This window comes from Coregonus lavaretus (assembly GCF_964263955.1).
Source record: "Coregonus lavaretus genome assembly, chromosome: 5".
NCBI lineage: Eukaryota > Metazoa > Chordata > Actinopteri > Salmoniformes > Salmonidae > Coregonus > Coregonus lavaretus.
In genome coordinates this window covers 70735887-70761118 of record NC_139992.1, presented here as the reverse complement: position 1 = coordinate 70761118, position 25232 = coordinate 70735887, and the positions used below count along the sequence as shown (strand labels likewise).

The following is a 25232-nucleotide window of genomic DNA, read 5'->3' as shown; positions in this document are numbered from 1 at the left end:
ATGTATGTTAGTTGTGGAAGGTCTGAACCACCATATTTTCAAAGCAAAGTTTGTTTTTGAGTGTGTATGTCTGTTCATGTGTGTACAGTACATTGTGTGTGGGTGTCCTACTGCAAGGAGACACTGTTGTCTAGGCCTAGCCCAGCCATATCATCACTTATGAAGTTGTGGGCAGTGTCTGAGGGTACCTGTGGTTGTTGTATGCCAGGGTGACACCTGCCATAACCTGTATGGGGTTGACCGTTTGTCACAAATCATGTCTACAACCAAGCACAATGAAGGCAGTGGAACACTTGACAGTTGAGGTTAGGCATTGTTTATTCCAAAATAGAAAGCTTTAAGGCAAACAGACAGAGAAAAGTGAACAACAGTAGATAAAAAGCAACAGATGTGAGAGACCGAGAGAGCAGCTGTGACCCAACGGACCCCGAGCCTGAAACACTCAGTGGGTATCGAAGTCTCATCTCAGGTTTGAATTATACATTGGTGCAGGTTTTCCTGACTTGTGCAATAATATTAGAAAATAAGTTTGGAAAACATTCTTAAAAGCTGGACCTAGATCAGCCACAGTACTAGTCTTCCACTCCTCAAACAGAGGATCAATGTGCCATCTGTGAGGTCTGAGGATCCCAACTGCGCTCTTTTGATTAACGCGTGCAAAATATCCATGTTTTTAAAAAACTGAGTTTGTACTGTATCTCTGTCTGCCTAAGCACCATAATATCTATTTCAGTTCCATGTGATCGTGTTATAATAAGCATAGTGTACTGGATTGTGCACTTGAAAGAGTGACATTATGCTACTATTATAAATGATTAAAAAACATGAAACACTGTGGCAAAACTGGACTTGTTTGTAGAAAATCAGGGTACTGCAATCAATTACATGTGCGAGATGAAGTATATCTCAGTATATTTTAATTGCAACCAACTGCGATTGACAATGTAACATTACTATGCCAAGTCAGTTTCCTGCATTTTAGCTTCCATTGACTAATTTCACTATAGGTATATAGCTGCTCATCTAGTTAAGCTTTCTGCGCTGTAGTTAGGTCTTTAAAAAAATTACCTACATAAGGCCTTTTTCGTATCTCTTGTTTAAAACCAATTGACACATTTTGTTTCTCATTTGTCATCTTCAATATTTTGAAAACTTAATCAGACCCTGGTAAATAGGGCAACTAGCTTCAATAACAAACCATTTGTACATAAACATTCCATACAAAACGAGAACACAAAACAAAAAACACATACTTCTCATGTTCGTATATAAAAATAAGCATCTCTTTTCTCATGGGCTGTTGGGCCTATAGCGCTTGGCAGCTTGTAGTCCTAAAAAACGAAAATGAGTTAACATTTTCTACCTCTGGTTCATCGGGCATTCCTTTGGGGGAAAATAATGGGGGTTTTGGGATATACGCCGAAAATGAGGTCTGAGGTTTACGCAGGCTTACGAGATCTTATACATTTTGTTCTATGAGATAATATCAGTCAGTTAACATGAATTATGAAGCCTTTATGTGCTCAAAATATGTCAGTTACTAACGAATCGCCAACTGTCAGAGAACTGGAACTACATTAGTCACAAAATGTTTCACGTCACACTTTCTGCTTTACCAGCTCGAATGAAAATGCAAAGGATGGTCTATTGTTTTGTTCCAGGCTGCAACCATCTCTTCAGCAGGAATGTGCTCATTTTATCGATTCCCGAACGATGTTGTCCAGAGGAGACTTTGAGCCCATCTGATAAGGTAAACTAAGCCTGTTAGTTAGACGTCAAAGGCATGAGACCTGAGGCGTAGTTGTATTTTTTACATGTTAGGACATTAAGCTTTTTACTTGTTTTGATTACATAAATGCAGAAAAAAATTCAAATCACAAAAAGTTATGTTAGCTGATGATATTATCTCAAAGAACAAAATGTATAAGATCTCCTAAGCCTGTGTTTACCACAGACTTTATTTTCGGCATTTATATTTAAAAAAAACATTAATTTCCCCAATAGGCTTCAGCCGACTAGCCTTGGCGGCGTTAGCCTCCATTAGTGCCTACAAAAAGACGCCATTACTATTGCTCTCTAGACCCTTTCCCTGGCGCGTCATGAAAAGTTGGGTACGCAATTACTCGTCAGATACCTTGTTGTTTACCTTGCAGTGGATACGATCACATGCAACTTAAAATGCAGCTTGTGCAAGTTAACAAACATGTAATCAGATGGTTGTCGCCTATAGCCATCAGTCTTGCGTGTTTTCATGGTCATCACAAACTCACTGTTAATGTGTCATGGTCCCGACATCAGCGTTAGCTATCCTGCTACAGAGCTTCTAGATGTCGAACGGGACGTTCGACAGTAAAAAGAAAATGGCTCTATAGGGCCTGTCTGTAAGCCTGGGAGTCAGTCATGATCAGAGTGGGTAAAAGTCACAGGCATGCAAAGTGAACAAAACAAACCATTACTTGAAAGTGTTGGCATCCAAAAGGAGATTAAATAAAAAAATAAGAAAATCATTCAACATTTATTAACGGAGCGTACAAACTTGCTTCTGGGTGTATTTTTAAACACTTCATGATTTTTTTAGCTGCGTCCGTTCTTGCGTACAAAGACTACATAGTAAAAAACAGTTTCTGAAATGAAACTCCTCACACACAGCACACTCTGTTCAGTAAAGGGACATCAGGAGTGCTCCCGTACATCCTGTGGTTGTGCTCTGTGTAAACTGATTTAGAGAGTGTGTGTGCATGCGCAATGCAATATCAGTCTATCTACAGTACATACATGATCTGAGCCATCCTTTTTTTGGTGCATAACACATTGATCTGATTTTGTGCTAGTGTGTGTACGCAATTCATTATTAGTCTACATTATTCAATATCAGTCTGCCTTCATCATGTTTGTTCATTGTGAAAGGCCTGAACCACCATATTTTCAACAGAGCATACAAAGTTTGTTTTTGTCTGTGTATGTCTATTAGTGTTTGTGTGTGTTTATTTGTGTGTATTTGCGTGTGTGAGTCACAGGAGGTTGGTGGCACCTTCATTGGGGAGAATGGGCTCGTGGTAATGACTGGAGCAGAATAAATGGAATTGTATCAAATAAATTGCCATTCCATTTGCTCCATTCCGGCCATTATTATGTGCCGTTCTCCCATCAGCAGCCTCCTGTGGTGTGAGTGTACAGTATGTCTGTGTGTGTACAGTATGTCTGTGTGTGTGTCCTACTGAAGGGAGTCGCTGTTGTCCAGGCCCAGCCCAGTCATGTCATCATCATCGTCCTCCTCGTCCCTGCTGTCTCCTGATTCGTCCTCGCTGTGCCCGCCGATTATCACCTGCTGCACGGCCAGCGTGGCGCCGTCTGATGTAAGGCTCTGGAGACCCTCCACACTCATTGTCACCATGGTGCCTGGGGAACAGACGACCAGGAGAGGACACGTCAGCGACATTACATTTAGTTAGTCTCTTATTGAGAAATAAGTCGCTTTACCAAGAGAGCCTTGACTTTGCCTTGTGACTGAATTCGCCTTGTGGCCATCATTCCCAATACAGTAAGCGCTCTTGTGCCTAGTTGCTTTAAAAACAAGTATAGCCAACAGCTCTAGCAACTCGCAATACACAGCAGTGCTGATCCAATGAGCAGTGTAGCAAGCAAGTAGCCGTATGTACCGTCTGCCATCTGGACCCGTTGTTGGGTCATCCCTGTGGCGATAGAGTCAGGCCAGAAACGCTGTAGCGGCCGGTTCGGAGGCGGTTTCTTCTTGGTTTTGGCCATCTCCGAAGAGCTGGCGTCCAGCATGGGCTGCAGGATCCGCCTCCGCGCATTGATGAACCTGGAACGGAAGGAGAGATTGGACCCATCACGAGACAGGGAACAAGCGTGTTGACCAATCACTAAAAGGAAATTTAAGGGTTTGACACATTACTGGAGGTTCACTCTAGGAGAGGTCATTCTGTCATTTCATGCACTTAGGTGGTTGTTCATGGTAGTATGGCATGGGTTCATGTAACTCACCAGTTGTTGACCTGGAGGAGGCTCAGGTTAGTTTGTGTAGCGATCTGCTTCTTCTCATCCTCTGTGGGGTAGGGGTGCTATGGAAACAAAACAAAACAATTAAATACAATAGTAATTAAGTAGGGCAAGATTAAAACACTGCAATCCAACCAAATCCCAGAATCATTCCAGGTTGTAATCCAGAGTTGGCCTGTGTTCTACTCACCCCGATGTGCTGGAAGAGCCAGGAGCGCATGACATTGGTGGCTTGTTTGGGAAGGACGCCACGCTTGTTCTTGGACGAGCTGTCATCGTGGTTGAAGAAGCTCAGGTCCTGGTTGAGCTGCAGCTGAAGCTGAGAGAGAGAAAGAGAGAGGCGGTTACATTAGCACACTCTTCAGCAAGCAGTAAATGTCAGCATTCTATGTTTTAGTCCAGACAGATGTGTGTCTTACCTGTGTGTTCTGAATGTGTATAGTGTGGGGAGAGATGGTCTGTGACATCACCTGTCCCTGTGAGTTGACTACTGTGACAGGCTGGTACACTGTGCCACCTGGAGGACACAGACACACGTAAGGGCTGCTTTAAAGTGCAGGCACAGAGAAAGACTGTGAAACCAGCCGGTACACTAACAGTCCTACTGAGCTGAGGGCGGTGGGCAGTGGTGGTTGGTGTCTAAGGGTACCTGTGGTTGTTGTATGCCAGGGTGACATACCTGCCATAACCTGTGTGGGGTTGACTGTTGTCACAGTTACGTTGTCTTGCTGCAGGGCTGACGCTGGCACCACAATCCTCTGGGGACTGAGGGTTCCTTTGAAAGAGCTGGAGGTCTGCACAACACACACACACAGAACACACACACAGGTGAGTTAAACTGAGCCTTCATGGGTAAATAGAGTGTATACAGTGGGGGGAAAAAGTGTTTAGTCAGCCACCAATTGTGCAAGTTCTCCCACTTAAAAAGATGAGAGGCCTGTAATTTTCATCATAGGTACACGTCAACTATGACAGACAAATTGAGAAAAGAAAATCCAGAAAATCACATTGTAGGATTTTTTATGAATTTATTTGCAAATTATGGTGGAAAATAAGTATTTGGTCACCTACAAACAAGCAAGATTTCTGGCTCTCACAGACCTGTAACTTCTTCTTTAAGAGGCTCCTCTGTCCTCCACTCGTTACCTGTATTAATGGCACCTGTTTGAACTTGTTATCAGTATAAAAGACACCTGTCCACAACCTCAAACAGTCACACTCCAAACTCCACTATGGCCAAGACCAAAGAGCTGTCAAAGGACACCAGAAACAACATTGTAGACCTGCACCAGGCTGGGAAGACTGAATCTGCAATAGGTAAGCAGCTTGGTTTGAAGAAATCAACTGTGGGAGCAATTATTAGGAAATGGAAGACATACAAGACCACTGATAATCTCCCTCGATCTGGGGCTCCACGCAAGATCTCACCCTGTGGGGTCAAAATGATCACAAGAACGGTGAGCAAAAATCCCAGAACCACACGGAGGGACCTAGTGAATGACCTGCAGAGAGCTGGGACCAAAGTAACAAAGCCTACCATCAGTAACACACTACGCCGCCAGGGATTCAAATCCTGCAGTGCCAGACGTGTCCCCCTGCTTAAGCCAGTACATGTCCAGGCCCGTCTGAAGTTTGCTAGAGTGCATTTGGATGATCCAGAAGAGGATTGGGAGAATGTCATATGGTCAGATGAAACCAAAATATAACTTTTTGGTAAAAACTCAACTCGTCGTGTTTGGAGGACAAAGAATGCTGAGTTGCATCCAAAGAACACCATACCTACTGTGAAGCATGGGGGTGGAAACATCATGCTTTGGGGCTGTTTTTCTGCAAAGGGACCAGGACGACTGATCCGTGTAAAGGAAAGAATGAATGGGGCCATGTATCGTGAGATTTTGAGTGAAAACCTCCTTCCATCAGCAAGGGCATTGAAGATTAAACGTGGCTGGGTCTTTCAGCATGACAATGATCCCAAACACACCGCCCGGGCAACAAAGGGGTGGCTTCGTAAGAAGCATTTCAAGGTCCTGGAGTGGCCTAGCCAGTCTCCAGATCTCAACCCCATAGAAAATCTTTGGAGGGAGTTGAAAGTCCGTGTTTCCCAGCGACAGCCCCAAAACATCACTGCTCTAGAGGAGATCTGCATGGAGGAATGGGCCAAAATACCAGCAACAGTGTGTGAAAACCTTGTGAAGACTTACAGAAAACGTTTGACCTGTGTCATTGCCAACAAAGGGTATATAACAAAGTATTGAGAAACTTTTGTTATTGACCAAATACTTATTTTCCACCATAATTTGCAAATAAATTAATACAAAATCCTACAATGTGATTTTCTGGATTTTTTTCCCCTCATTTTGTCTGTCATGGTTGATGTGTACCTATGATGAAAATGACAGGCCTCTCTCATCTTTTTAAGTGGGAGAACATGCACCATTGGTGGCTGACTAAATACTTTTTTCCCCCACTGTATCCTATCAGGTGTATATGCTACATAGGGTGTGTCTGTGGTGGGTGTATAGCAAGAGTGTACGGTAGTAGGTAATGTTTATATGTATTGCGGATGTGTGTACCTGGGTCTTGGTGGGAGAGTAGCCCTGTCCAGGTGAGTAGGGGCTGCCAGGCTCTCCACTCAGCATGGTCTCGCTGTTCATCTTGGTCTTGAGGCAGGCGATGTAGCGGCTGCAGAAATCTTTACACAGGTCGCTCACCTTCTCCAGCTCTAGCAGGTGGATCCGCAGCACCTGGATGGCCTTCACCATCTGGGGTCAAAGGTCAGGGAGGGAAGAGGAGTTAGCAGAGGCAAGGACGTTTGCACTAAAAATGGCATGTATGTTGTCTGTAGTGTGTTACATAGTACATTAATTATTCCACTAGTAGCTACTTTGGTATAAGGCCTTTGTGTCGCGTGTAGCTCAGTTGGTAGAGCATGGCGCTTGCAACGCCAGGGCTGTGGTTTCGATTCCCACGGGGGGCCAGTATGAAAAAATAATAAACAAATAAAAATGTATGCACTCACTAACTAAGTCGCTCTGGATAAGAGCGTCTGTTAAATGACTAAAATGTAAATGTGTCATGCTATGTGTGTGTAATGTATGCCCAAATGGCTTTATTAACCCTTTGACATGAGTCAAACAACTCCAATGAAACAGTAGCTCACTTTGATGCGCTCAATACGGAAGTGGTCCGATGAAGCGGATGCTAAGATACAGGACTGTTTCTCTAACACAGACTGGAATATGTTCCGGGATCCATCTGATAACATTGAGGATTTTCCACATCAGTCACCGGCTTCATTAATAGGTGCAACAACAACGTCGACCCCAGTGACCAACCAGAAGCCATATCCCAACCATATTCCAAGCATATTCCATATCCCAACCAGAAGCCATGGATTACAGGCAACATCCGCACTGAGCTAAAGGCTAGAGCTGCCGCTTTCAAGGAGTGGGACACTAATCCGGACGCTTATAAAATGGGATTGCGCTTATAAATGGGACCACATCCCTCCCACCCTAATCAAACTCCACTGGCTCCCAGTTAAATACATGATCATCTTCAAATTGCTCATGCTCACCTACAGAGCACTCAATGGACTGGCCCCCACCTACCTTACTGACCTCCTGCACCCCTACACTCGCACCTGTTCACTGCGCTCCTCTGACACTGGCCTCCACACCATCCCTTGCACCAGGCTTCGCTCCCTGGGAGACCGGGCTTTTAGCAGTGCAGCCCTCCAACTCTGGAACTCCCTCCATCTCCATGTCAGAACCTCACAATCCATACACATATTCAAGTACACACTAAAGACACACCTCTTCACACAGGCTTACCTGGATTCTCTGTTGTCTTAGCTTTTATCCTCTGTCTAGTTCACTTACCTGGTTAGTCTGTCATCATGTTTAGTGTTCTCCATGGTTAATCTGTCCTTATGTTTAGTGTACTTTTATATACTTAATTCATGTGATTTTATTGCTTTTTATTCTACTGATTTTTTTGTTTCTTCTATGCTCGCTTCGAGGCAAGCAACACTGAACCATGCAGAGAGCACCAGCTGTTCCCAACTGTGTGATCTCGCTCACCGTAGCCAATGTGAGTAACATTCACAAGGCCGCGCGGGCCCAGACGGATTACTAGGACACGTACTCAGAGGCTAGGACACGAGGACTAGGACACGAGCCAATCAGAGGAGAGGGGACACACAGGACCAGAACACCAGGGCCCGATTCATAAAGCATCTCAGAGTAGAGGAGTGCTGATCTAGGATCAGGTCCCTCTTTATATTCATTATGATTTAAAAGGCAGATCCTAGATCAGCACTGCTACTCTGACTCTGTGAATACAGGCTCAGGACCAGAACACCAGACAGTGGAGAGAAAGTCTGTCAATCGTCTTAAGACCTGTAGCCTACTGTGAATAAACACTAACCCATTGTATCGTACAAGGTCATCAGTCATAGAATGTGCTGGATTTACCTTACTCCAGAGAGAAAAAAACTGTTCTACTGTTGTCATAAGTTACTCGTGTCAACAATATCCTAGTTATGAAAAAACAAAATGTATGCACTCACTAACTGTAAGTCGCTCTGGATAAGAGCGTCTGCTAAATGACTAAAATGTAAATGTAAAATGTACTCAGAGTAAGCGCTGACCCAGGCTGTAATACGTACGTTTCAAGCAGACCACCTTAGTCCCTGTGCCCAAGAACGCCAAGGTAACCTGTCTAAATGACTATCGCCCCGTAGCACTCACATCTGTAGCCATGAAATGCTTTGAAAGGCTGGTCATGGCTCACATCAACACAATCATCTCAGACACCCAATCCAATTCATATACCGCCCCAACAGATCCACAGATGACGCAATCTCTATTGCATTCCACACTGCCTTCTCCCACCTGGACAAGAGGAACGCCTACGTGAGAATGCGGTCATCAACTACAGCTCAGCATTCAACACCATAGTGCCCGCCAAGCTCATCACTAAGCTCAGGACCCTGGGACAGAACACCTCCCTCTGCAACTGGATGCTGGACTTCCTGATGGGCCACACCCAGGTGGTGAGGGTAGGCCAGAACACATCCGCCACGCTGACCCTCAGGGGTGCGTGCATAATAGTGCTGAGCGATTAACCAACATTTGTAATTTTTCTTTTTTTAAACAACTAATTGACCAATGTCAGTTTAATTATTTTAATTCCATTTTGTTCTGTTTTTTTCTTTCTGTGAGTTCAATGCACACATTGCAGTTTCTCTAGAGATAAATCAGATCAAGCTCGAACTGTGCGATGTAGTAGGGCGTTGAAGTTTCCAACAGGCCAATATTCTACATAGTTTAGCACAGAAAATGTGGTAATTAACTACAATGACCATAATCCTTTGCACGCCTACTTGTCCGTTCTGTATTTATTTTACTCCTGCTACGTTAGGTTAGTTTGGTGCAGACAAGGTGAGCGAGAGAAGAGAGAAGAATGCACGATCAAGAGGGAGATAAGAGCAGTTGCTTCACGAGGTATCTCTACCTGAAAATACACTGCTCAAAAAAATAAAGGGAACACTTAAACAACACAATGTAACTCCAAGTCAATCACACTTCTGTGAAATCAAACTGTCCACTTAGGAAGCAACACTGATTGACAATACATTTCACATGCTGTTGTGCAAATGGAATAGACAACAGGTGGAAATTATAGGCAATTAGCAAGACACCCCCAATAAAGGACTGGTTTTGCAGGTGGTGACCACAGACCACTTCTCAGTTCCTATGCTTCCTGGCTGATGTTTTGGTCACTTTTGAATGCTGGCGGTGCTTTCACTCTAGTGGTAGCATGAGACGGAGTGTACAACCCACACAAGTGGCTCAGGTAGTGCAGCTCATCCAGGATGGCACATCAATGCGAGCTGTGGCAAGAAGGTTTGCTGTGTCTGTCAGCGTAGTGTCCAGAGCATGGAGGCGCTACCAGGAGACAGGCCAGTACATCAGGAGACGTGGAGGAGGCCGTAGGAGGGCAACAACCCAGTAGCAGGACTGCTACCTCCGCCTTTGTGCAAGGAGGAGCAGGAGGAGCACTGCCAGAGCCCTGCAAAATGACCTCCAGCAGGCCACAAATGTGCATGTGTCTGCTCAAACGGTCAGAAACAGACTCCATGAGGGTGGTATGAGGGCCCGACATCCACAGGTGGGGGTTGTGCTTACAGCCCAACACTGTGCAGGACGTTTGGCATTTGCCAGAGAACACCAAGATTGGCAAATTCGCCACTGGCGCCCTGTGCTCTTCACAGATGAAAGCAGGTTCACACTGAGCACATGTGACAGACGTGACAGAGTCTGGAGACGCCGTGGAGAATGTTCTGCTGCCTGCAACATCCTCCAGCATGACCAGTTTGGCGGTGGGTCAGTTATGGTGTGGGGTGGCATTTCTTTGGGGGGGCCGCACAGCCCTCCATGTGCTCGCCAGAGGTAGCCTGACTGCCATTAGGTAACGAGATGAGATCGGCCCCAGTACATCTGCCTGCCATCCAGGACCTCTATACAAGGCGGTGTCAGAGGAAGGCTCTAAAACTTGTCAAAGACTCCAGCCACCCAAGACATAGACTGTTCTCTCTGCTACCGTACGGCAAGCGGTACCGATGCACAAAGTCTGGAACCAACAGGACCCTGAACAGCTTCTACCCCCAAGACATAAGACTGATAAATAGTTTGATTAATGGTTAACCAATATATAGCTACCCGGACTATCTGCATTGACCCTTTTTGCACTAACTCTTTTGACTCCTCACATACGCTGCTACAGCTTATTATCTATCCTCTTTCCTAGTCGTTCCTATGTACATATCTACCTCAATTACCTCGTACCCCTGCACATCAACTCGGTACTGGTACCCCGTGTATATAGCCAAGTTATCGTTACTCAGTGTGTACTTATTCCTTGTGTTATTATTTTTCTATTTTTTCTCTCTGCCTTGTTGGGAAGGGCACAAAAGTAAGCGTTTCACTGTTTGTCTACACCTGGCGTTTACGAAGCATGTGACATATGTGATTTGATTTGACATTTGATGTGTCAATTGCAGAAATTAGCGAATAGTGTCACTAGATGTCATAGTGATGCAAAATCATTCAAAGAGTATTGACAGCAGACGAGGGCGCTGACCAGATTGTCGAGGTCAGGGTCCTCGCTGAAGAATGCTTTGCCCTCTTTCTCCTGGCTGCGGACAAAGTTCTCGATGTCCACGTCAAAGCTGGCTGACGTGATGCAGTCTGAGCCCTGTGTAGACTGCTCACATTTCTCAAAGAGCTGGGCCAGAAGAGGAAACAAGGGATGCCTGCCACACACACACACACAAAGAGAAACATCACTAAATTGCTATTATCTACAGTTGTCAAATGTGGCCATTTCTACCCCATACTTTTAGTTAGGTAGGGCACAAAAGCCCGACAACATCTAGGACTGCCATCGTCAGCAACATTATCCTGTTTGAAAGTAGTTGAGGAGGGGGTTGGTTGACTAAATCTTTGGCAGGGGGCCAACAGAGTTAGGAGGTGTACCGGTATATGGAGGCCTTATCTACATCCAAGGGTGTCTGGGGTTCAGTGGGGTCAGGACTGGAAGCTGCAGCCAACCCCTCCTCATTGAACTTCTGATCATGATCAGCATCAATGTCCTTCTGCTCCACCCCCTGCATGAGGAGAGGAGAGAGAGATGACAGCAGAGTAAGGAGCAATAGTGGTGGACACGTAAAGCTCAGAACCCTTCCTCGACAATAAGGCTTGAGAAGATTGGTCTTGTTGGCATTGGCAATAGGTTTAGGTACTAAAATTAATCACAATAAATGCCATTTAGCAGACTCTTTTATCCAAAGCGACTTACAGTCATGCGTGCATACATTTTACGTATGGGTGTCCCGGGAATCAAACCCACTAGCGTGGTCTTGCAAGCACCATGCTCTACAAACTGAGCTACAGAGGACCACTGAGTATTTCAGTACAAAATGGAAAGGATATAGCCTAGCTTAACGATTCTAAAATTGGTGGATGATGCAGAGGTGTCCTGGCCATGTCAGTATCTCTTTGGTCTGCGCCAGAATATAAAGATAGGTGGTGGCATATCATATCATATTTAACCGTTATTGATAGCCACACCAAGCTTTAACTTGTGCTGCTTCATTCAGATCAACAGTTACATTAATTGATTGGAAGCCAACTTGCTCCTCCTCTCCTGCTTTTACAACATGCATACCAGCAGCTAGCCAGGCTCACTTCCAAGAACATAAATCCAATCTTCTACCATGTGACTGGAGCGACAATGACTTTGATTGAGCGCAAATGCGCAAAACAATTTTTTTCCCCTAGAGCTGAAAAATCTCAAGTTAGTCACATAGATATAGTGCCTTCAGAAAGTATTAACACCCCTTGACTTTTTCCACATTTTGTTGTGTTACAGCCTGCATTTAAAATGGATTACATTTAGATGTTGTGTCACTGATCTACACATAATACCCCATAATGTCAAAGTGGAATTATGTTTTTAGACATTTTTACAAATTACTATAAAGTGAAAATCTGAAATGTCTTGAGTCAATTAGTATTCAACCCCTTTGTTATGGCAAGCCTAAATAACTTCAGGAGTAAAAATGTGCTTAACAAGTCAGATAATAAGTTGCATGGACTCGCTGTGTGCAATAATAGTGATTTTTGAATGACTACCTCATCTCTGTACCCCACACATACATTTATCTGTAAGGTCCCTCAGTCGAGCAGTGAATTTCAAACAAGTTCAACCACAAAAACCAGTGAGGTTTTCCAATGCCTCGCAAAGAAGGGCACCGATTGGTAGATGGGTAAAAAAAAGCAGACATTGAATATCCCTTTGAGCATGGTGAAGTTATTAATTCAATTTTGGATGGTGTATCAATACACCCAGTCACTACAAAGATACAGGCGTCCTTCCTAACTCAGTTGACTGAGAGGAAGGAAACCGCTCAGGGATTTCACCATGAAGCCAATGGTGATTTTAAACCAGTTAGAGTTGGCCCCGTGTAGCTCAGTTGATAGAGCATAGCGCTTGCAACGCCAGGGTTGTGGGTTCGATTCCCACGGGGGGCCAGTATGAAGAAGAAGAAAAAAAAATTATGCACTCTGGATAAGATCGTCTGCTAAATGACTAAAATCTAAAAATGTAAATGGCTGTGATAGGAGAAAACTGAGGATGGATCAACAACATTGTAGTTACTCCTCAAAACGAACCTAAATGACCGAGTGAAAAGAAGGAAGCATGTGCAAATATACAATTATTCCATTATCCTGTTAGCAATTAGGCACTAAAGTAATACTGCAAAACATTTGGCAAAGAAGTTAACGTTTTGTCCTGAATACAAAGCATTACGTTTGGGGCAAATTCAACAACACATCACTGAGTACCATTCTTCATTTTCTAGCATGGTGGTGACTGCATCATGTTATGGGTATGCTTGTCATCGGCAAGGACTAGGGTGTTTTTAGGATAAAAAGAAAAGGAATAGAGATAAGCCCAGGCAAAGTCCAAGTGGAAAACCTGGTTCAGTCTGCTTTCCAACTGACACTGGGAGACAAATCCACCTTTCAACAGGACAATAACCTAAAACGCAAGGCTAAATATACACTGGAGTTACTTAACAAGACGACATTGAATGTTCCAGAGTGGTCTAGTTATAGTTCACTTAAAATTGGCTTGAAAATCTTTGGCAAGACTTGAAAATGGCTTTCTAGCAATGATCAACAACCAACTTGACAGAGCTTGAAGAATTTTTAAAAGAATAATGGGCAAATATTGTACAATCCAGGTTTGCAAAGCTCTTAGAGACTTACCCAGAAACACTCACAGCTGTAATCGTTGCCAAAGGTGATTCTAACATGTATTGACTCAGGGGGTTGAATACTTACCTAATCAAAATATGTTTTATTTTCCATTAATAAAAAATAAAAATAAATATTCCACTTTGACAGAGTATTTTGTGTAGATCCCACTTTGTAACAACACAATGTGGAAAAAGTCAACGGGTGTGAATACTTTCATCCTCCCCATCTCCTCACCCACACATTTTGCAATACCTGTCATTCTAAATGCATTAATGACAAACTATTACACTGTAATAAATCATTTACGGAATTAAAACATTAAAAAAGCTTTGTGGCAGGTAAAAATGACAATAGTTTTCCTACTTTCTTGCCATTGATGACGGATTAAAAACGTCAATTATCACCTCAAGAACTTCAAATCTTCCCTTCAACCACCCTTGTGGTTTCAGGCACAAAGCTGAGCGTCAGACTAAATTTGTCCTTCTGACCCACCTGCTGCTCTCCCTCCGTGTAATTGTCTATGGAAACTGATTGGGCAGCCATCATATTCACTGCAGACGCCGCAAACACTGAAGCATTATAAGGACGTGGAGCGTTGGCGGACCTAGAAAGAGACATAAACCCACACACCTTTGAGAATTAAAGACGGCTATTATTGTATCAATTACACCTGATGATAAATTGCGATTATTCTAATCCAGGGAAAATTCGAATTAAAATGTTAGTACTGATCCTGTACTGTGAATGGAGTAGGGTTGTGGAGGGAGAAAGTTGCTGCGCTTCAGTGAAAATCTATTTGAATGGTTCATGTAAATTGTTTTTCCTTCTGACAGGACAAATGCTGTAAACATGTTATCGTTGTTATAGTCTAAATACCAAAACATTCCACTTTTGTACTTCACAAACATTTCCATATTTCTATGAATGGAGCATAGCAAAGCTTGATTGTTCTGATACAGGTGGTCTTCTACTTTACTGCAATAACATATATAATCCAGCTGCCTATTTGACTGTACTGTCTGTGTTCAAAGAGAATGGAACAACATGAATCTCATGTCTACATCCAGATGAAAGGCTTTTGATGATTAGGGGAACACAATGTATCACGTTTATTCGCTTGCATTCGAAATGCTTTGTTCACTTTTTTAACTTGTGTTCAGCTACATACGATACGATGTAGCGAATTGACAAGAAAACGATGAAGATCAAACATACCCGTCTATCATAATGTTACACACCCACCACGTTGAATTTACTTGCTTTTCTCACTGCCGTGCTGGCGGCAACAAAGCTAGCTTGTTGGTGGTTTGTTAGCAAGGATGGAATTAGCTGTAAACCATGTGAAGGAAGGCGGTCGAGTGAGACAATTCAATTTTACAGAACGTTAGCTACATAGAAATGTTTACCTCTTCATATCCAGACTGTACGGTCGTTAGACAAAATAACACGCTACTGTAGCTAGTTCATTTGCGAAAACAGCTAGCTAGTAACGTTAGCTAATTCATTTTGAGTTTTCTTTGACAATCTATTCGAAAACGACATCAAACGTATGTCAAATATAATATGCATCACCCACTCTACGGACGAAACACCCACTGAAGCATCCTTGTTTTAAACGTTAGTTGACCACATTGAAGCTAACGTAGCTAGCAGAAGCACCATATTTACAGCAGCGTTTGCTACAGATTCGCTAGCCAGGCGCGCAAGATAACAAGCTAACATAAAATGTTGCTGGGTTAATGAAGTGCATATAAACGCGTAGTTCATCCAATATGTATGTACATTGTATTACAGTATTATTACTATTAAATACATGTCTCTAATTTTAGTTGGTTCTAACATCCTGCCCACGATAGTCAGTCAATCAAGCAAGCAAGGGACAGATGCCCATCCCTTCCATGCCCCTGTGCCACTCGCGCTTCAACTGATGGGGATAAAGCTGGGGCCTTGCTTCTAGCTAGCTCTCGCCCTTTCTTTTCCAGAATCCTTCTCTCCGCCCAAAACGCGGACATATTTTTTCCTCGGGTAAATTTCCATCTTCCTTGGCCCCGGCCATCTATTCACTGCCAAATAAGCTCCACTGGCCTGGCTGTGTCCCTAGCTTTTGCCCTAGGCATTTTTCTGTGCGTCCCAGATTGTTTGATTGATAGGGAACAGAAAAATATTTTGAGTGACAGCTTACCTGAGTGCCAATCTTCGTCACACTGACAAGCGGCTGCAGCAATGGGGACTCGCAGTTGTCGCGCTGCGTCATCGCGTATGGTCACGCAGGGTATTTCGCTCATGAATATTTATAAAGTAGGAGGAGAAGTCCGTTTGTGCCATTCTCCTCGCCCCTAGAATCTAGGCGCCCGGCTGGTAGCATGCCAGGCAAACTCTAAACCACTGCTGCTCTCTAGTTTAGTTCAATGAAAAATGAAAAGCCCCTTATAACAACTAAATTCATGTAATTAACTTGACTTTTACCAGTACCCATCCCCCTCCCACATCAGTGGGTATTATTACAGACAAAGAAGATCCATTCTTACATTTTAGTCATTTAGCAGATGCTCTTATCCAGAGCAACATACAGTTAGTGAGTGCATACATTTTCATACTTAATTCTTCTATGATGTGTATTGATTGTACTGATGTGATAATTAGGTCATACTGATGTGTACTGTACAATCAGCCCCAGAGTCAAAGTCGGGAGTAATTAAAATAGAACGTAGATTTTTAAAAATGTGCATGCACAGCACTATTCAAATGACCCCCTAAGGCAGATCCCAAAAAATAAGACATCTTTAATATTTTCCCCTTATTTTTACACGAGAAAAACCTCAAACAATACAAAAATCTCAAAGCCTCAGATCCCTTTTGTGTAGTTTAATATATTACATATAACAATTACAAGCACCTCTTAGGGATCGTAAAGTAGCGGGGGAAATCATTATTCTAAAAAGACACCCGTGTTGGGCAGCGGGGTCTGGGGACATGGGGTTGGGGTCATGTGGCCTGGTGTCCAGGCAGGCTGGGCCATCTCAGTGCCTGGGGGAGGGTCTGCCGGAGGAGGGCTGGGGCAGACGGTACTTGGCCATCTCCAGGTCCAGGTCTGCGAAGGTGTAATGGTTGTAGCTGTGGTGCTGGAGGTTCTTGTAAGTACTGTTGTCGAAAGGCTCGGGGGCTGGCGCTAGAGGTGCCTCTGCCGCCTCTGAAGGGGGTACAACACAAAAATGGGTATAAGAGACAAAGCACAGGCATACAGTGCCTTCGGAAAGTATTCAGACCCCTTGACCTTTTCCACATTTTGTTACGTTACAGCCTTATTCTAAAATGTTTTCATTTAATCAATTTCCTCAGCAACCTACTCACAATACCCCATAATGACGACGTGAAAACAGGTTCTTAGAATTTTTTGCTAATAAAAAAATAATAAAAAAACAAATACCTTATTTTATAAGTATTCAGACCCTTTGCTATGACACTCAAAATTGAGTTCAGGTGCATCATGTTTCCATTGATCATCCTTGAGATGTTTCTACAACTTGAAGTCCACTTGTGGTAAATTCAATTGACTGGACATGATTTGGAAAGGCACACATCTGTCTATATAAGATCCCACAGTTGACAGTGCATGTCAGAGCAAAAACCAAGTAATGAGGTGGAAGGAATTGTCCGTAGAGCTCCGGGACAGGATTGTGTCGAGGCACAGATCTGGGCAAGTGTGCCAAAAAAAATTCTGCAGCATTGAAGGTCACCAAGAACACAGTGGCCTCCATCATTCTTAAATGGAACAAGTTTGGAACCACCAAGACTCTTCCTAGAGCTGGCCGCCCGGCCAAACTGAGCAATCAGGAGAGAAGGGCCTTGGTCAGGGAGGGACCAAGAACCAGATGGTCACTCTGACAGAGCTCCAAAGTTCCTCTGTGGAGATGGGAGAACCTTCCAGAAGGACAACCATCCCTGCTGCTCTCCACCAATCAGGCCTTTATGGTAGAGTGGCCAGACGGAAGCCACTCTTCAGTAAATTGTAAATTTCAGCCCACTTGGAGTTTGCCAAAAGGCACCTAAAGACTCTCAGACAATGAGAAACATGATTCTCTGGTCTGATGAAACCAAGATTGAACTCTTTGGCCAGAATGCCAAGCGTCACGTCTGGAGGAAACCTGGCACCATCCCTACGGTGAAGCATGGTGGTGGCAGCATCATGCTGTGGGGATGTTTTTCAGCGGCAGGGACTGGGAGACTAGTCAGGATTGAGGGAAAGATGAACAGAGCAAAGTAGAGAGATCCTTGATGAAAACCTGCTCCAGAGCGCTAAGGACCTCAGACTGGGGCGAAGGTTCATCTTAAACAGGACAACAACCCTAAACACACAGCCAAGACAACGTAGGAGTGGCTTCAGGACAAGTCTCAATGTCCTTGAGTGGCCCAGCCAGAGCCCGGACTTGAACCCAATCTAACATCTCTGGAGAGACATGTAAATAGCTGTGCAGCAACGCTCCCCATCCAACTTGACATAGCTTGAGAGGATCTGCAGCAAAGAATGGGAGAAACTCACCAAATACAGGTGTGCCAAGCTTGTACTGTCATACCCAAGAAGACTCAAGGCTGTAATCGCTGCCAAAGGTGCTTCAATAAAGTACTGAGCAAAGGGTCTGAATACTTATGTAAATGTTAGTTTTATTTATTTATATAAATAACAATAATAAAAATATATATATATATATGTTTTTGCTTTGTCATTATGGGGTAGTGTGTGTAGATTGATGAGGGGGAAAAAATAATTTAAATCAATTTTAGAATACGGCTGTAACCTAACAAAATGTGGAAAAAGTCAAGGGGTTTGAATACTTTCCGAAGGCACTGGCTGGCTGGCAGGAAAAAACATATTTGCAGTCAGTATAGTCACTGGCCACAAAAAGTGATGCTTGATAAGATCTTAAAAGGCCGCAAATTTAAATATTTATAAGTTTGACAAAAGTAATTTATGTTGGGGCATTTCCTACAGTGGTAAGGATGTATCCCCCTATAGAGCCTGGAGTGAATGGCCTTAAAGGCCTCAGCATGCTTCAGTTCGGCTAGCGCCTAGCCGAACTCTGCTAGGTGAGCCGAACGAGTGTACTCGAAAAAAAGTGGCAATAGCACAGTTTGTCTATTTTGAGATGCTGTAGCCAGTATACACTTCCTCAAAATAGTCAGAATTAATCTAAGATAACTCAATAAATTTGTCATAAGAGCACCAACAGCCAATTAGAAAATGAATATTCCATACAAAAAAATATTATCCTTGAAGTAGGATTATTCTTGTCCATATCAAAAAGGTTTTATACACAGGTTGTCATGTTTTTGTTGAAAATACGAATTGGCTAAAACTCAGACCCTTATTAAAATACTACTGCAATATCGTAAGATGTTGACTAATAATGTCATATTTTTGTTGGGGCAACTCGCCTATTGTAAACAGCAAAGAGGATTAACAGTCCCAAATCCAATCACACTGAAATAGACCAAGAAAGACACCTTCCACATCCAAATCATGTGCATATTCAAGACATTTTCATTAATTGATTGCATGCTTTAGCTTATCCCTACAATTCCAGTGCAAGAGAGAAAAAGTGAGAGAAAGAAGTGAAAGGAAACCAATGAGTGATCAATCACTCCCAGCTCCTGTTCTTCAAGCTGGAGTCAAGAGTGGGAGGCTGGTTCACTAACTTTACCATTCGCTTGTACACAGTAACCTTACCATAAGCTTGTACAACTGTAACCTTAGCCGACAACCCAGAACCGAAATACAATATACAAATGTGTCAATGAACAAGAGAGCATAATATCATATACCAAATACTGAAAATAAATATAAAACACTCTGGGAGTAGAGATTGAAAATATACTAGTCATAAGAGTGAGGAAACAGAGAAGGATTAGGGCGGCAGGTAGCTTAGTGGTTAAGAGAGTTGTGCCAGTAACCGAAAGGTCACTGGTTCTAATCCCTGAGCCGACTAGGTGAAAAATCTGTCGATGTGCCCTTGAGCAAGGCACTTAACCCTAATTGCTCCTGTAAGTCGCTCTGGATAAGAACGTCTGCTAAATGACTATGATGTAAAATGATTAGTTTAGTGCCATTTTTTGGTTGTGTGTGAAGATTCCAATGTGAGCCAGTAAAATAACATGTATCGCAGCCTCCTCCGAACATTCACAGTAACAATGTGATGGTGTGATTATATATATATATATACACACACACAGTGGGGAGAACAAGTATTTGATATACTGCCGATTTTGCAGGTTTTCCTACTTACAAAGCATGTAGAGGTCTGTCATTTTTATCATAGGTACACTTCAACTGTGAGAGACGGAATCTAAAACAGAAATCCAGAAAATCACATTGTATGATTTTTAAGTAATTAATTTGCATTTTATTGCATGACATAAGTATTTGATCACCTACCAACCAGTAAGAATTCCGGGCTCTCACAGACCTGTTAGTTTTTCTTTAGAAAGCCCTCCTGTTCTCTACTCATTACCTGTATTAACTGCACCTGTTTGAACTCGCTACCTGTATAAAAAGACACCTGTCCACACACTCAATCAAACAGACTCCAACCTCTCCACAATGGCCAAGACCAGAGAGCTGTGTAAGAACATCAGGGATAAAATTGTAGACCTGCACAAGGCTGGGATGGGCTACAGGACAATAGGCAAGCAGCTTGGTGAGAAGGCAACAACTGTTGCCGCAATTATTAGAAAATGGAAGAAGTTCAAGATGACGGTCAATCACCCTCAGTCTGGGGCTCCATGCAAGATCTCACCTCGTGGGGCATCAATGATCATGAGGAAGGTGAGGGATCAGCCCAGAACTACACGGCAGGACATGGTCAATGACCTGAAGAGAGCTGGGACCACAGTCTCAAAGAAAACCATTAGTAACACACTACGCCGTCATGGATTAAAATCCTGCAGCGCACGCAAGGTCCCCCTGCTCAAGCCAGCGCATGTCCAGGCCCGTCTGAAGTTTGCCAATGACCATCTGGATGATCCAGAGGAGGAATGGGAGAAGGTCATGTGGTCTGATGAGACAAAAAGAGAGCTTTTTGGTCTAAACTCCACTCACCGTGTTTGGAGGAAGAAGAAGGATGAGTACAACCCCAAGAACACCATCCCAACCGTGAAGCATGGAGGTGGAAACATCATTCTTTGGGGATGCTTTTCTGCAAAGGGGACAGGACGACTGCACTGTATTGAGGGGAGGATGGATGGGGCCATGTATCGCGAGATCTTGGCCAACAACCTTCTTCCCTCAGTAAGAGCATTGAAGATGTGTCGTGGCTGGATCTTCCAGCATGACAATGACCCGAAACACACAGCCAGGGCAACTAAGGAGTGGCTCCGTAAAAAGCATCTCAAGGTCCTGGAGTGGCCTAGCCAGTCTCCAGACCTGAACCCAATAGAACATCTTTGGAGGGAGCTGAAAGTCCGTATTGCCCAGCGACAGCCCCGAAACCTGAAGGATCTGGAGAAGGTCTGTATGGAGGAGTGGGCCAAAATCCCTGCTGCAGTGTGTGCAAACCTGATCAAGACCTACAGGAAACGTATGATCTCTGTAATTGCAAACAAAGGTTTCTGTACCAAATATTAAGTTCTGCTTTTCTGATGTATCAAATACTTATGTCATGCAATAAAATGCAAATGAATTACTTAAAAATCATACAATGTGATTTTCTGGATTTTTGTTTTTAGATTCCGTCTCTCACAGTTGAAGTGTACCTATGCTAAAAATTACAGACCTCTACATGCTTTGTAAGTAGGAAAACCTGCAAAATCGGCAGTGTATCAAATACTTGTTCTCCCCACTGTATATATAATTGTTTTAATAAAAAGGCTATGTAAATAACATTCTATATGCAAATATAGATCCTAAGTCCCAACTGAGAACCATCAGTGCACAAGGAGAGAGGTAAATGCAAGGCAAGCAGGGCTGAGTTGAAATGCAGCATGTAATACAAACATGCATTACATGAAGTAGCCTGAAGTAGCCAAAATGATCATGTTGTGTGAAATTAGGAGTCTACTTTCACTTTAAAATTTTGGTTTACACATGGCAAGAAAGCTAGCTACAACAAATTAAATGGCATAATAAAATTACTGGGAGAAAAAAATGTTATAAAGCTACAGCTAAAGCAAAAGCACTTATGTGAGGCACTTTACAGCGTATTAACATTTAACAGTACCGGTTATGAATAACAAAATGTAGAAGAAATATGGCCATCTGTGGTTGGAAAGGTCCACAGAGGAGAGAAATAGTAGGGTTTTATGGAGGTGTGGTGTATACCCTCAGAAGCCTCAATCGGTACTGCATCAGCCGGGGCCTCTGCAATCAGCTCCTCTCCTGCTGCTTCAGTCACTACAAGGGCGGTGTCTATCAGCTCCTCCGTAGCAGCTTCAGCTACAACAGGGGCGGCATTTACCAGCTCCTCTGTGCCAGCTTCAACTGGGGCAGCTTCAGCAACAGCCTCGGCTGGTGCAGCTTCTGCTGCGGCTTCAAGGGGGGCTTCTGACGCAGCTTCCACAGGAGCAGTTTCAGCAGCAGGACAGGCTTCAGTGACAACTTCTGCAGGAGCAGATTCAGATACTTCTTCCGCTGCTACTTGAGCCTCATGTGCAGCTTCTGGAACAACTTCTGGAGTGGCTTCTACTGCAGCCGCGACTTCTGGAGTGGTCACTTCAACCTCTGGGGCAGCAGCGATCTCAGGGGCAGCTTCAGCTGGGGCTGCTTCCAGGACTGGGGCGGGGTCAACCAGCTCAGCACTTTCAACCTCTGGAGTGGCCACTTGAACCTCTTCGGCTACATCTTCTGGTGCTTTTTCCTTAGCTTCAGGAACTGCATCCAGAGTCACTTCAGGTGTAGCTTCTTGCACAGCTTCAGCAGTGACCACAAGGTTGGCTTCAGAGGGCGCTGCCACCACTGCCTTCTCAGCTTTGCTGGCCACAGCCACGGCTTCCTTTTCTGCAGCTTCTTCTACTTGGATTTCTGGTTTTACCTTTGATTTCACTTCAGACTTCTCGTCATCAGAGTCAGAGTCAGAGTCTGAGTCTGAGTCAGAATCACTGGATGAGGAGGACGAATCAGCTGATGGGGCTCTGGGTTCAGTGGAGGCCGCAGTAGCCACTCCGGGTGGTTCGGCAGAGGCTGCTACAGAACTTAAAGCAACAACAAGCTCAGCGACTGGGGAAGCGGCATCCACGATTTCGGTGGTGGCATCAATCACAGGTGGAGCAGAATCGACGATGGGAGCAGCAATGTCAGCGACTGGGGCAGGTTTGGTGACAGCCTCCGCAACTGAAGGAGCCTCTGCCGCGACTGTTTCAAATGGGGCGGCTTCATTAGCAACAGCATTGGCGACTGGTGCAGCCTCTGCAACTGGTGCAGCGACTTCTACTACTGGTGTTTCTGGTGCTGCAGCCTCCTCTGCTACAGGAGCTGCAGTCTCTGCAACACTCTCAGAAGTAGGAGCAGACTCAGCCGCCTCTACAACTGGAGAAACTACATTGATAGCAGGACTAGCTATTTCTTCAGCCACAGCAATTTCAGCAGGCATAGCTTCGGCATGGCTTGTGGAAATGGGAGCTGGTTCTGCAGCTGCGGCAGCTGCAACTACTATTGTTTCGGCAGTGACAGGGCTAGCCATTGTTTCGATTTCACCTAGAGCCTGTGCTGGGAAAAGTCCTGAGGTTGAAAGCTTAATGGGGAAGGCAACTGCGGTCTTGTAGGCTAGTAGTGCTGCCCTCTCTTCTGAGGCCTCTAGGGCTGAGGAAATGGTAAATGGGACAGGTTACATAGAACTACCAATAACAAACAACATACAGAAAACTCACCTCCTAACCCCAATGCTTCTGTGGAACTCCAGAAGTACAATTGGCTTTAGGAAATGGTAATGATTTATCTGTAAGATTCCAGGAATTTGGTCATTGGAGAAAGTTTGTTGGCACATAGTTCGAATCAAGGAGATAATCCAAATGTGGGCTATACCAGAGAGAGAAATGTCATTCAAGATAAGCAATTTAGGGGAGAATAAGAAGGACCTAGCAATGGCACATAATATAAACCAGTGTTTCCCAACTCCAGTCCTTGAGTACCCCAACAGCACACGTTTCTTTTTACCCCAGACAAGCACACCGGAGTCAACCTGTCAACTAATCACCAAGCCCTCAATAAATTGAATCAGGTGAGTTTGTATGGGACTACAACCAAAATGTGATGTTGGGGGTTATCGAGGAGTTGGGAAACACTGACGTAAACAAAACAAAGGAATACCCGTACGCTTACTTGCAGCCTTCGCCTTTTTAACAGCTTTCTTTGGCTCCTCCGCCTTGGTGCAGAATGCAGCCACAGAGGGGCTCCTCAAAAGGCCCCAGCTCTCTCGCTGGAGCGCCTGCACAGAAATAAATGCATTCAATTGTTTTGCATTGTAAATGCATCGTTCATAAGCCTGGTGTCAGTCTATTTCTGCCCTCCTTATGGAATTGTCATGCTTACCATGTTTGGCATGACAAACAGATCTGAGACCAGCCTAAGCATCCATGCCATGGCTCAAGTTATCTAATGTGTCACCTAGCAAGTTGGGTAGCTTAACTCAGAATGAGCAGGTATTTTTATTATGCATTATAAATATGTCATCACTACAATTTATGTCTAAATAAAAAGCCATAGGTGAAGCCCAGTCTCAAAACGTGAGGATGGAAAGTATTATCTCTCTAGCTAACTTTAGCTAGCTAACTAGTAGTCCAACTCAGGTCAACAGGACGGTCGAAAAAAAAAACGGTTACGTTGATTACAAACCAATCAACTAAAGAATACATTATTTCTGAAATAATCGAAATGACAACTGAATAACAACATATTTAGACAATAACCAAAGCATATTACCTTGAGAGACCCCAGTCGTCCAAGCCGAAGTAAGGAGGTCGCCATTTTGGTTCTTCCTCTATTATTTTCTGTGTGGAAACCAATGACGTGTATATACACATCATTGGCGGAAACACGATCATCGTTTTTTAAATGGCGTTTGGCAACCAAAAGTTACATTACCGCCACCAACTAGACTGGAGAGTGTAAATCCATTACACTTTGTGATACAAAACGGGATAAAAATAATAATAATAACCTGCCAACTAACCCTTCACTTAATAAAACCCATCACCCCATTTCACTACTTTGCCTTCTTTTCTCCTCCGCCTTGGTGCAGGGTGCAGTTGCAGAGGGGCCTTGAGAACCTGCACAGCAATAAATGCATCCCATTGTTTTGCATTGTAAATGCAGCATTCATTAGCCTGGGTGTCTATTTCTGATCCTACCCCAGGCCAACAACCTGGGAGAATGGGACACTACCTTTCAACACTCCC

At 43.8% G+C, this 25232-nt stretch overlaps 1 protein-coding gene and 1 pseudogene across 3 annotated transcripts; both read right to left on the bottom strand.

Moving 5' to 3' along the window:
• Window positions 1–300: 300 nt before the first annotated feature.
• LOC311129622 (homeobox protein PKNOX1-like) lies at window positions 301–16135 on the bottom strand (annotated as a pseudogene). The gene is made up of 11 exons (XR_014615330.1): window positions 16033–16135; window positions 14343–14454; window positions 11562–11692; window positions 11167–11338; window positions 6594–6782; window positions 4700–4814; window positions 4440–4537; window positions 4211–4339; window positions 4006–4082; window positions 3660–3823; window positions 301–3399 (listed from the first exon to the last, which is right to left on the bottom strand). The product of XR_014615330.1 is annotated as a homeobox protein PKNOX1-like (transcript).
• A 565-nt stretch (window positions 16136–16700) lies between these two features.
• ndufv3 (NADH:ubiquinone oxidoreductase subunit V3) lies at window positions 16701–24825 on the bottom strand. Of its 2 annotated transcripts, none has more exons than XM_084161866.1 (4): window positions 24757–24825; window positions 24157–24262; window positions 22162–23637; window positions 16701–17040 (listed from the first exon to the last, which is right to left on the bottom strand). In XM_084161866.1, the coding sequence occupies exons 1-4, from the start codon at window positions 24799–24801 to the stop codon at window positions 16871–16873; spliced, it is 1797 nt and encodes a 598-aa protein (XP_084017992.1). In that variant the 5' UTR covers window positions 24802–24825; the 3' UTR covers window positions 16701–16870. The 2 variants fall into 2 exon arrangements, with proteins under 2 accessions (XP_084017992.1, XP_084017991.1); XM_084161865.1 differs by having other exon boundaries at window positions 24151–24262; window positions 24757–24822.
• Between the last annotated feature and the right edge of the window lie 407 nt (window positions 24826–25232).